General features: G+C 42.2%; 1 protein-coding gene across 1 annotated transcript in view; it reads right to left on the bottom strand.

Moving 5' to 3' along the window:
* Positions 1-9969, bottom strand: part of pes (pescadillo) — a 53834-nt gene extending 43865 nt beyond the window's left edge. Inside the window, exons 1-3 of the mRNA XM_072588084.1 lie at positions 9848-9969; positions 8466-8545; positions 4153-4306 (exon numbers count right to left, since the gene is read on the bottom strand). Of these exons, the coding sequence (XP_072444185.1) occupies positions 4153-4306; positions 8466-8545; positions 9848-9871 (258 nt within the window). The 5' untranslated portion in view covers positions 9872-9969. The remainder of the gene's footprint in view (positions 1-4152; positions 4307-8465; positions 8546-9847) is intronic.
* Positions 9970-12660: the final 2691 nt, after the last annotated feature.

Here is a 12660-nt window from a genome sequence, read left to right on the forward strand (position 1 = left end):
CCAGAAGCTGGAAACGAACCCAGATCCCTCACGCTGAGAGACAGCAGTACTAACCACTGGGCTGCCGGATATATTACAGCTTTACATTCTCATATCAGTTTAATAGACCAAATTACAAAATAAAGTTTTTCCTATGAAATAGTCACCGAATGTGCTTTAACCACCATAGAGTTTTATAAATGAAACAGAAATTGAAGTAAATGTCAAAAAAAAAAATTCCTGGATCAGATCTTCCTTTATTTATATTGAAGTTTGCCTACAGAGAGGATTCAGTACTTTGCTATTAAAGTAATTGTGACCATATTGTAAAAAAGGTCTTTCTAGGGTTGCAACAGAATAAATAACTCATCTTAGACAAACTACTCGAAAAAATTCTCGATGTCTAGTTAAACTCCAAAATGGTAGATATAACTAGGGTTGTTAAGAAAGCATGTGGTGTTTTGGCTTTCATTAACAGGGGGATCGAGTTTAAGAGCCATGAGTTTTTGCTGCAGCTCTACAAGCCCTGGTGAGACCACACTTGGAACATTATGTCCAGTTCTGGTCGCTTTATTATAGGAAAGATATGAAGGCTTTGGAGAGGGTGCAAAGAAGGTTTACCAGGATGCTGCCTGGACTGGAGGACTTGTCTTACGAGGAGAGGTTGACTAAGTTTGGACTTTTCTCTCTGGAGAAAAGGAGGAAGAGAGGTGACCTGATTGAGGTATACAAGATAATGAGATGCATGGACAGAGTCAATAGCCAGTCTTTTCCCCAGGGCAGGTTTGGCTGGCACGAGGGGTCATAGTTTTAAGATTAGGAGGAAGGTATAGAGGAGATGTCAGAGGTAGGTTCTTTACACAGAGTTTTGATTGCATGGAATGTGTTGCCAGCAGTGATGGTGGAAGCACAGTCATTAGGGACATTTAAGCGACTGCTGGACAGGCACATGGACAGTGGTGAATTGAGGGGATCGTAGGTTAGGTTAGGTTATTTTATTTTAGATTAAGAATAAAATTTCAGCCCAACATCATAGGCTGAAGAGCCTGTTCTGTGCTGTACTTTTCTATGTTCTAATGAATGAATATCATACGGTGAATGAAAAAATGCCATGGCACTTAATACTGGAAAAAATGGAGAGAGGTGGAAGGACTTTTCGGAAGGTTGTGCATAAAGGGATGATGATGATGATAGGGAGCGGAGTTGCCAGAGAAAATTGTATTAAAAAAAAATCTGAGAATCTTAAACTGGAAACAGACAGAGACCAGGAGCTAATGAGGAATAATTAGAGTTGCACAGTGGTTAGCACTGCTGCCTCAGAATGCCAGAGATTCAGTTAGTATCCAGCCTTGGGTGACTATGTGGAGTTTGAATATTCTCCTTGTGTCTGCATGGGTATCTTCCCACAGTTCAAAGATGTGCATGTTAGGTGGACTGACCATGCTAAAAAATTGCCCCATAGTGTCCAGGGATGTGCAAGTTAGGTTGGAAACAAGGTAAAACCCCATGGGAGTTTGCAGAATGTGGATTGGTCTTGTGGGACGTTCTCTAGAGGGTCGATGCAGACTCAATGGGCCAAATGGCCTCTCTTAGCACTTGTAGGGATTCTACAATTCCAGGAATGATAGAGATGTAGGATTAAATATAGGACAGTGTGTTACAAACTCTGAAGTTTACACAAAGTGGTGTGCAGAAAGTTGACTAGGAAAACATTGTTACCTCAAGGCTCAACTAGTTCAACGTCACTGTTGAATGTTTCAGCAGATGCATCGAATAGACAGTGTCTTCAGTAAGAAGATTACAAGATCAGAAGTTCAATTTGGGTCAAAAAGAATGCTGGTGCTATGAAAACTCCAGTGCAATCTAGGATTATGGAGACGGAAAACATGCAATCAGTGGCAACAGCTTGCCGTGGGAAATCGCACAGCACCTTCAATCTTCTCAATGTTTAATTAGAAGGTTTTGCATCCCAAACACTGGATATTAGTCAAAAGTACATTGTGGAAGGCCAATTACTTCTGTGCCAGGACCTCACTGCAGGAGGTCTTCAGGGTTGTTATTTTTAAAGCAACCAGTTCAGACATGTTATGACATGGCTGTGGGATAATTAGGACTTTAATGCAGACCTCCTGGAAGAAGGCACACATCCCAGTTCCAGGGTAGATTTTATGAATTAATTTGTTCATATTTGTCATTATACGCCTTGGGAACAGTTGGGATTTGAACAAGATCTCCTTGCTCACAGGTAGGAACACTACCACTGCACCACAAAAGCCCAATGTCTTATGCTCAACTATATTCAGCTATTTGATCAATGACCTTCCTTCTGTCACACGGTCAGAACTGGAGATGTTTGTTGATGATGCACAATGTTTAGCACCATTCGTGACTCTTCAGATATTTAAACAATCCATGCCCATATGCAGCAAAAATCCAGATAACATTCAGGCTTGGGCTGCTAAGTGGGAAATAATGTGCACAACACAAGTGCCAGATAATGACCATGTTCCCTTCACAATTTTATTACTATTACTGAATCTCCCAATATCACTAAGGTATCTATAGCTGAAAGGTCAGTAAAAGAAAAGATGGATGGTAGCAAAGCCAAAAGCTAAAAAAGACCCAGACAAAACATTATTGGAATACGAAGAAGAATTAAAGGAAATTGCGAATTGCTGTAACATACTTTTTTAGTTGGTCTCAGCAAAAATGAATGAATGAACCTTCAAAAGATTTTTTGGAAGTTTTTTTGGGGGTGGGGGTTTAAAAAAGTGGACCCACTTTATAGATCCTTAATAGCCTGCCGTGTTAAGTTAGTACTATTTGCTTTTAAGTTTAGGTTTGCACACAATAAAGTTTATTTTTGCTTAAAAATGTGGAATTACACAATGGTAATTCTGCTGCTTGACTTGGTGTTCAGATTTCTTCCTTAAAAATCCTTGGCAAGATCTTAACACTGGACAAATTAAATGCATGGAATCTCAGAGCTTGATGAGGGCATAAAAAGGATATTGGAAAAGGGTGATGTGGTTAACTACTTGTGAGGTTGCAGAAGCAGAGAAGGGGTAATGCACAATGATCACTGAAATAGAATGCCCTCTAAAATTTCAGAGAAATAAATGTTTGAAAGTGAGCAATATTTGCAAGATTAGCGTTGTCAAGAAGGTATATTTTAAGAAGTTAATGATGGCTACTTTGAAAGGGGTGACAATGTATCTTTGTAAACGGAATCATTCACACCTCAATCCAGGGGTGCCTCTGGAGTAATCAGGCTTATCAGCAGTTTACTGCAAGTGGGGTGAAAGGAATGGGAACAGGATTTCCTGGACAGGAAGAGACTACATGGGGACATTGTAGAGAAATAGAAAACGAGTTCAGAGCTAGGGCAGGTTTGTTTTGGTGAGTTAGAGGGAACTGTATTTCAATTATATCCTCGATTTTAATGAGACGTATCGATGATCTTACTATTGCAAAAAGCGGGTGAAGAAGGAGGGCTTAAGCAGACAGTTGCTTGAGAAATGATGCTACCAGTTACCCCTGATTTTTAGGAATTTACTGGAATATGAGCAGTTTTGGGAGATGATGATGAAGAATAACAGGTTTTTTTGGGAAAAATAATATTTCAAATACAAGTCTTAAAAATGAAGGCTTAAGAAAAATAAATAGCTCAAGTTTTTGGAGAGCAAAATATTTTAAACTTACATTTATAATAAAAACTACAGATGTCTTAAAGACACATGTGAACCACAGGAAAAAATGTCCAATAAAAACACAAATTACAGTTGTGCTTTGAACACGTTCAACCAAGTTTTCATACCAAACAACACCCCCACCCCCCGCCACCACTGAGCAAACATGTCTTAGGGATGCGCAGAAACCATTTTCCAACTTACAAATTTGAAAAGAAAACTTAAGAACAAGTCTTATGATTTTTAGCTTCATTTCTCCTAAATTACAATTTTCAACCAAGGAAAAAACAAAGTGATTCAGTGAGAAACCAATGCAGCAGCCATAAAAAAAAGCATGGTCACAAATAAACCTTTGCAGACTTGCTACAGAATTAAGATTCATTCAGTTTAACAAACTACCAATCTTATGCCAAATATTTATAAAATAAGCATATTCCACTTGTTATTCGATAAGAAATGAACTTAAGAGAGAATGTAAACTTACTTTATAATCACGAAATTTATGCACTATAGGCTCATGCAGTAAGAATTTGATATCTTTGAAGAGGTAGAAAGTGCGTGGAGCTGTTGAACCTTTGTTAACTTTCTTCTTGTGCTTTGGTTCATGAGGATAAATACCCTTCAGAATGCATAGTCGCCTATTGAAATAAATGAAGCAAACACATTGAAACTATTCTGCAGAAATACAATGAATAAGCAGGAAACTACTTGGCTCAATAACCCAATTTTTCATCGATCGCCTTTCATCAATAGTTGCTGTTGAAACACTAGATCATGTCTGTCTACAGTAATGTAGGGTTTGCCTTGCCATCCTCGCATTTTTGCCCTGCACAACACGGTGGCTCAGAGGTTAGCACTGCTGCCTCACAGCGCCAAACACCCAGGTTTGATTCCCGCCTCAAGCGACTGTGTGTGGAGTTTGCACATTCTCCCAGTGTCTGCATGGGTTTCCTCTGGGTGCTCCGGTTCCCTCCCAGACCAAAGATGTGCAGGTTTGGTGAATTGGCCATGCTAAATTGCCCAATGAGTACATTAGGTGCGTTAGGCAGGAGTAAACGTACGGTAGGGAAATGGGTCTGGGTGGTTTACTCTCCAGAGGGTCGGTGTGGACTTGTTGAACCGAAGGGCCTGTTTCCACACTGTAGGGATTCTAATTTTAAAAATCTTAAGCTCAAACCAATATTCGAATTCACAACTTTCCATCCATCATACCAGATGACTTTCACTGACTCCTGCTCCAGTAACATGAGTGTTTTAAAATTCCCATCCTCGTTTTCAAATTCCTCCACTGTTCTTCCCTATTGCTGTGATCTCCTTTTACTCTCCAATGTTAAAATTAAGAAACCCAATTGAAACAACACACATTCTGATGAATTCTGAACTGTAGTCAGATCTCCACATAACCTTCAGAAACACAAATAGTATATAAAGTGGAAAAATGCCATTCAGCCCATCAAGTCTGCATCAAGCCTCCAAACAACATCCCACCCAGGACCAGACCCCACTCTATCCCCATAACCCCACAACGACCCTGGCTAAGCTACCTAGCTTTACATCCTTGTACACTATGGGGCAATTTAGCAAGTCCAATCCACCTAACCTGCACATCTGTGGTAGGAAACCATTGCACCCGGTGGAAACTCATGTTAACACAGGGAGAATGTGCAAACTTCACACAGACAATCACCCAAGTCTGGAATTGAACCCAGGTCCCTGGTGCTACAAAGATAGTGGTACTAACTACAGAGACACTGTGCCATACAGCTCCTCTAAAAGTCAAAAGAAGGACAATGCAAAGACTTTGTACCTCTATCCAATTGCTTCTCCTCCAGGAGCTGTGTTACTTTCTGTGAGGGTATTTTTCAAAAAGTGTTATGCCCTACCAACAGCATGTTGACTAGTATTCCAGAAGCAGTTTCAATGCTATTTTGTAATGTCACTTATCCTGATTAATGAAAGGTAAAACATTAGCTGAACCATCTAATAATTACATACAAACACACACATGAATCAGGAGCAGAGGGAGGCCATTTGGCTGCTTGCGTCTTTCTGCCATTCAATCAAAAAAAAAAGTATGGCTGGTCTTTAAAATGTTTTGAATTCTATGTTTTTATCTACCTCCAATAATCCTTGATTCCCTTACAAAACAAGAATCTATCTACTCATTACAAAATCCAGTGACCCTGATTCAGAAGCAAAGAATTTAAAAATCGCAGGCCGCAAGTTTGCTAGCCACTTTAAAAGAATGACCCCTAAATTTTTTAAAAACAGTGCCGACTAGTCCTCGACTCTCCAACTAGAAATATCCTTTCCACATTCACCTTGTCAAAAATATGCAGAATCTTACATAAACAAATAATGTCACTCTCTTCAAAACAGAGCCCAATCTGTCCAACCTTCCCTCAAAAGGATAAATAATATATTCTCAGTATCCATGTTGTACATCTCTAGGATTCTAGTATCCCTGTCTAAACAGCCCCCAATGCATTTACATTCTTCCTTAAATGAGGAGGCCAATTCCAGCCTTGGGTGACTGTCTGTGTGGAGTTTGCACATTCTCCCAGTGTATGCGTGGGTTTCCTCTGGAAGCTCCGGTTTCCTCCCACAGTCCAAAGATGTGCAGGTCAGGTGAATTGGTCATGCTAAGTTGCCCATAGTGTTGGGTGCATTGGTCGGGGAGGGGAAGAGGGGGTTTACTCTTCAGGGTGTCAGTGAGGACTTGTTGGGTCGAAGGACCTGTTTCCACACTGTAGGGAATTTAATCTAAAAACTGCACGTTATTCAAGATGTGGTCTCGCTAATGACCTGCATGATTGAAACATTACATCCTTATTTTCATAAACAAAAACAGAAATTGCTGGAAAAGCTCAGCAGGTCTGGCAGCATCTGCGGAGAGAAATCAGAGTTCATGTTTCAGGTTGAGTCAATGGAGTAGAAATGTTAACTCTGATTTCTCTCCACAGATGCTTCCAGACCTGCTGAGCTTTTCCAGCAATTTCTGTTTTTGTTTCTGAATTACTGCATCTGCAGTTCTTTCTGTTTTTATCCTTATTTTTATGTTTTATAAAATTTCACACTTTCATAAAATTTGGCAATCAATTTTCTTTATTTACTTGCAGTACTTGAACACTAACGTTTTGTTTCACATTCATTAGGATAACTAGATCTCACTGCACTTTGGAATTCTTCGTTGTTTATGTAATACTCAGCTTTTCAAAAAAAAAATGACTACCAAATATCTGTGTGTAGCCTCAAGACCTCCACATAACACTTTACTACCTATCCTTGTGAAACTTGCAAATTTAACTGTGTTCTCATTCCCTGCATGTAAAGTTATTGACTTCCTTGTTAGGTCCACAACCCCACCTACACACCCTCCACTCTTGGCACCTTCCTTTGCTGCCACAAGAGGTGTAAAACCTGCATCCACACCTCTCCCCTCACCTCCATCCAAGGCCCCCAAAGGACCCTTTCACATCCAGCAGAGACTTTCCTGCACATTCAAACACCTCATCTACTGTGGCCGTTGCTCTTGATGTGGTATCCTCTACGTTGGGAAGACAGGACACCAACTCGCAGAACATTTCAGGGAACATCTCTGGGATACATGCACCAATTAACCCCACTGCCCTGTGGCCAAGCACTTCAAAGCCCCTGGCCACCCGACCCCCACAACTCCTGGGCCACCTCCACCACCAAATCCAAGGCACCCAATGCCTGGAGGAAGAACGTTTCGTCTTCTGCCTTGGGAACCTCCAAGCACACAACATCAATGTCGCCTTCACCATTTTCCTTGCCGCCCCCAACTCTACCCCAGATCCAACACTACAACATGGCACCGCCCTCTTGAATTGTCGTACCTGTCCACCTTCGTTTCCATCTATCCACTCCAACCTGCCCTCCGACCTATCATCCCCACCTGCAGCTACCTTTCCCCCACCCCCATATTTATCTCTCAGCAGCACCCCCCACCCCCACATTCCTGATGAAGGACTTATGCCAAAAATGTCGACTCTCCTGCTTGTCAGATGCTGCCTGACCTGTTGTGCTTTTCCAGTGACTGTAAAATTATTGATGTAAATTGTAAAAAGCTGAGATCCAAGCACAGATCCCTCCTTCACTCATCACACCAGTGATGTATAATCGATTTTCTGCTTGCCAACCAATCAATCTTCTATTCCTGCTAATGGTCTTCCCTACGTGAGCTCATACTTTGTGCAACAACCTTGTATGTCACACCTTGTCAAATGCCTTCTGGAAATCAAAGTGCAGTTTATCTCTAAAGGTTCCCCTTTATCTATGTGTATTTCTTCAAAAGAACAGTAAATAAGTTAAACCCAATTGCCCCTTCACTAAATCATGCTGATACTTCCCGTCTGCCTCCCTTCCTTTTTGAAGTGGGGTTATGCTTCCAACTTTCCAGTTTTGACAGAACCTTTCCTGAATCTAGCAAATTTTGAAAAATAAACGTCAATGATCTACTACTCCAGTAGCCATCTCTTTTAAACATCCTAAATTTGAATTCAACAGGAAATATTTAATGCAATCTTCTTAATAATATTCACCCTCCAAACACACAAGTTGCTCTACACATTTAATAAACATGATTTTACCCAAAACAAAAACAGAAATTGCTGGAAAGGCTCAGTCTCGGGACCTTTCCTCAGAACCGGACCCAAAATGTTTACTCTGATTTCTCTTCGCAGGTGCTGCCAGACCTGCTGAATTTTTCCAACAATTTCGGTTTTTGTTTCAGATTTACAACATCTGCAGTTCTTTCAGTTTTTATGATTTTACCTGAAATCTGCAAGACTAAGTTGCAGCTTCTTCCTGGCTTTATTTCTAGTAATGTAGTTTGTGGCAGCTCCTCGCTCATACTGATGAAAAACAAAGCACTTTAGTTTTCAGCAGAAGAAAAATCTCAGCTTTGAGCTTCAGTTGCAACAGCACAGAAAGTATATCAACTGGAGAATGGCAGGAGCTGTAAGAATGGCAGAAACAGTATGGCAACACCATTGAAGGGAGACTGATAGTACCACCTGATTGGGGAAGAGGATTTAGTGTAAAAAGTGAAATGAAAAAGCAGTTACTCTCTACTGGCTAATGGGTGCTTTGTGGAGTGGGGGAAAGATATTACAGATTTGGGGTGGGGGGGGGAAGGGGGGAGAATGGGGGAGAATGAGAGAGAGAGAGAGAGAGAGAGAGAGAGAGAGAGAGAGAGAGAGAGAGAGAGAGAGAATTTGTTACTAAACTATCAGTGGTAGTGGGAGGGAAGGAGAGAATGTGATTATACAGCCACATGGAGAGATTTGGGAGCTGTAGGATGGGGGAATGTATTATCAGTCATTAGATTCGTGGGGCAGGGGATGGTATGTGTGGTTACATGTTACAAGATAGCTGGGGGAAGGTTACTGATTGCAAGACAGTGGGGGTGGGGGGCACAGTAACTGTTTGCCAGGGCCATGGGCACAGTGAGGAGATTTACTCAGTACTAGACAGTTGGGTGAGGGGGAGAGGGTTGCTTACTGAGTACTTGATAGTGAATGGTGTCATTATTGATTACTAGATATTCGAGGGTGCTTTACTAGTTACTAGCCAGTGGTGGCATTCGTGGCCACTTACAGGTTTCCAGACAGTGCAGGGGCAGGGAGGTTACTGGTTACCAGGCAGAGGGATTTTTGCTCATTAGGCAGTGGAGGGGTGTTTTTTACTGGTTACCAGGTAATAGGGGTTGGGTGGGGTGGGGTGGGGTGGGGTTGGGTTGGGGGGGGGGGGGAAGGGGGTGAGTTAACTGGTTACCAGGTAGTGGGGGAGGGGGGCTTACTCGTAACCAGGCAGTCAGGGAGGAGAGTTACTAATAGCCAGGCAGTGGGGGAGGGAGGATTACTAGTAACTAGGCAGTGTGTGGGGAGAGGTTAGTAGTAACCAGGCAGCGGGGGAGGGATATTAGTTACCAATCAGCGAGGGAGGGGTTACTGGTTACTGGTTACTAGACCAGCTGCCAGGTCCAGGTCCAGGTCCAGGTCCAGGCCCGAGGCTGCCACGGGAAAAAAGTCGCGTTCTTGCCGCAGCTAAATCGCTAAAGGAAAATCGAACAGCGGGGCTGAAAGAGATTTTATACCGCGGATCCCAGCCCAATACTATCTTCTCCCTCCCCGCTTTCTCCCCAGGCCCCGCACCTTTTTTTTCTCCGTGCCACCCATCACCAACCGGTCCCTCCGCACATGGACAACAAGAAAAGACCCCGGACCCTCGTTACAGCTGGCTGCCCCCACGCCGTACTAAATAGGCACCAGTTCCGCATTCCGAAATAACGTTACAAGTTTACATAATCAACTTTTTAAAATACTAAAATTAGGCAATGCATTGAAAAATCAGGACTGTCAAGAATTAATTACAGGCATTTCGTGGGGCGCCCGAGTATGGCCAAGCGGTTGCTGCCCTGTTCCAGGGAGGGGGAGGGGAAAGGCACCTTTTCACTGGAGCTGGTCATATAGTTGAGATGTTCAAAATGTCGAAGCAATTCCACAAACCAAATAGGGAGAAATTATTTTCTCTGGTGGGGAAATATATAAGATGCTTATTTAATGGACACCATGAGTGGCTTCTTCTGTTGTACATGGTTCCTCATGATTTGGAGATGCTGGTGTTGGACTGGGGTGTACAAAGTTAAAAATCACACAACACCAGGTTGTAGTCCAACAGGTTTAATTAGAAGCACTAGCTTTCAGAGCACCACTCCTTCATCAGGTGGTTGTGGAGTATAAGATTGTAAGACGCAGTATTTAGAGCAAAAGGTTACAGTGTGATGTAACTGAAATTATGTAACTGAAACTGGATTATTTGTTAGTCTCTCATCTGTTAGAATGACCATGTTGGTTTCAGTTCTTTCATATATAAATCCCAAAACTCTTTTAAAAGTTACATTCTCACTTGAGAATGTGTATATGATTTTATATACGTCACACTGCAAACGTTTGCTATAAATTATGTGTCTTACAATCTTATACTCCATAATCACCTGATGAAGGAGCAGCTCTCCAAAAGCTAGTGCTTCTAATTAAACCTGTTGGACTATAATCTGGTGTTGTGTGATTTTTTAACATGATTCCTCAGGGTGGTGTCCTAGGTACAACCATCTTCAGCTGCCTTATTAATGTCCTCCACTATAAAGTCAGAGGTTGGGATGTTCACCAATGATCGCACAGTGTTCAGCACCATTTATGACTCTTCAGATTCTGTTCAAATGCGAGAAGATCTGGACAATATTCTCCACTTGCCAGCTTGACACCAACCTGAACAAAGCAGCCAACTTGATTAGCTGGTTGACAAGTATCCACTTCCTCCGCCACAGATGCTCAGTAGCAGTAGTGTATATTGTCTATAAGATGTACTGCAGAAATTCACAAAAAGATCCTTAGACAGTTCCTTCATAGCTGAGAGTGTGGTCCTGGAAAAGCACAGCAGGTCAGCCAGCATCCAAAGAGCAGGAAAATCGACGTTTCGGGCAAACACCCTTCATCAGGAATGCAGTTCCTTTGTACCCCATGACCACTTCCATCTAGAGGGACAAGGGCATCACATATATGGGAACACCACCATCTGCAAGTTTCTCTCCAAGCCACTCACCATCCTGACTTGGAAATATATCACTATTCTTTCACTGTTGCTGCATCAAAATTCTGTAATTCCCTTCCGAAGCGCATTGTGGGTCAACCAAAGCACATGGATTGCAGCAGCGCAAGAAGGCAACTCACCACTACCTTCTCAAGGCCAACTAGGAAAAGACAATAATATGCTGGCCAGTCCGCGTTGCCCGTGTTCTGTGAGAGAACAAAAGAAAGTGACACTTTTGGTGTTGAGGGACAACCTGTAAAAGGAACCAATAGTCCTTGGAAATGAGTGTACTGATCATACTGGGGCACTGTTCTGGGGTATAAAAGACAAGTTGAATCAGTAAGCATCATTGATGAGTTTCCCTGGTGTTTCCTTCTGGGCCTCAAGGCCCCTCATGCTCACAGCTGGTTTAAAAGTTGTTTTCCACTAACATCATGCTTAGCGTTAACTTAGTTAACACTAGCGTTAACTTATTCACTTAGTTATGTACATTTAGTAAGCTGCTGAATGTCCTTTGTTTAAATGACCATGGAAGGCACTGGGACAGATTTTTAAAATTCTTTCATGGAAAGTGAGAGCAACTGGCAATGTCAGTAGTTCCTGTCCATCTCTAACTGCTCTTGAAAATGGTGCTAAACTGCTTTCTTATGCTGCAGCTAAGACAAGAATATTTTCAAAAGTCCAAATGGCTTGAAACTTTAGGTGAGCAATGGCAGAAACATGGTGGATGGGCCATTGATAGTAGAATCATAGATTAGAATCACTACAGTGTGGAAACAGGCCCAAATCCACACTGACCCCCTGAAGAGTATCCCACCCAAACACATTTCCCATTACTCTACATTCATCCTTGACTAATGGACCTAACCTACAGAACCCTGAACACTATGGGCAGTTTATCACAGCTAATTCACCTAATCTGCATATCTTTGGAAGGTGGAAGGAAACCGGAGCACCCAGGGGAAACCCACACAGACACAGGACCATGTGCAAACTCCATCCAGACAGTCGCCTGAGGCTGGAATTGAAGCCCGGTCCATGACACTGTGAGGCAGCGGTGCTAACTGCTGAGCCACTATGCTGCCCACTGCTAGTAGGTGATCATGTGATGACATCTCCCAGAACATATCCAGCTGAATTTTGTTAAGCAATCAAGTCATTCTAAAGTTTAATATAAGACTGATTGTGCCATTGAGTTCTCTGCTGTAAACACACTCTTTAGAGACCAACAGTAATGAGATGGGATCATTCTAATCTGTATAGCGATCAATTGGTGAGGTAATACCCGAAGCCAATGGATTATAAAGGAGAAGGGCTGAGATGCTGAGTGATTACGGAGTGCTGCAACAAGTTGGAATGAGCAGCTGTTGTGATA

Source organism: Chiloscyllium punctatum, chromosome 17, assembly GCF_047496795.1.
Source record: "Chiloscyllium punctatum isolate Juve2018m chromosome 17, sChiPun1.3, whole genome shotgun sequence".
NCBI lineage: Eukaryota > Metazoa > Chordata > Chondrichthyes > Orectolobiformes > Hemiscylliidae > Chiloscyllium > Chiloscyllium punctatum.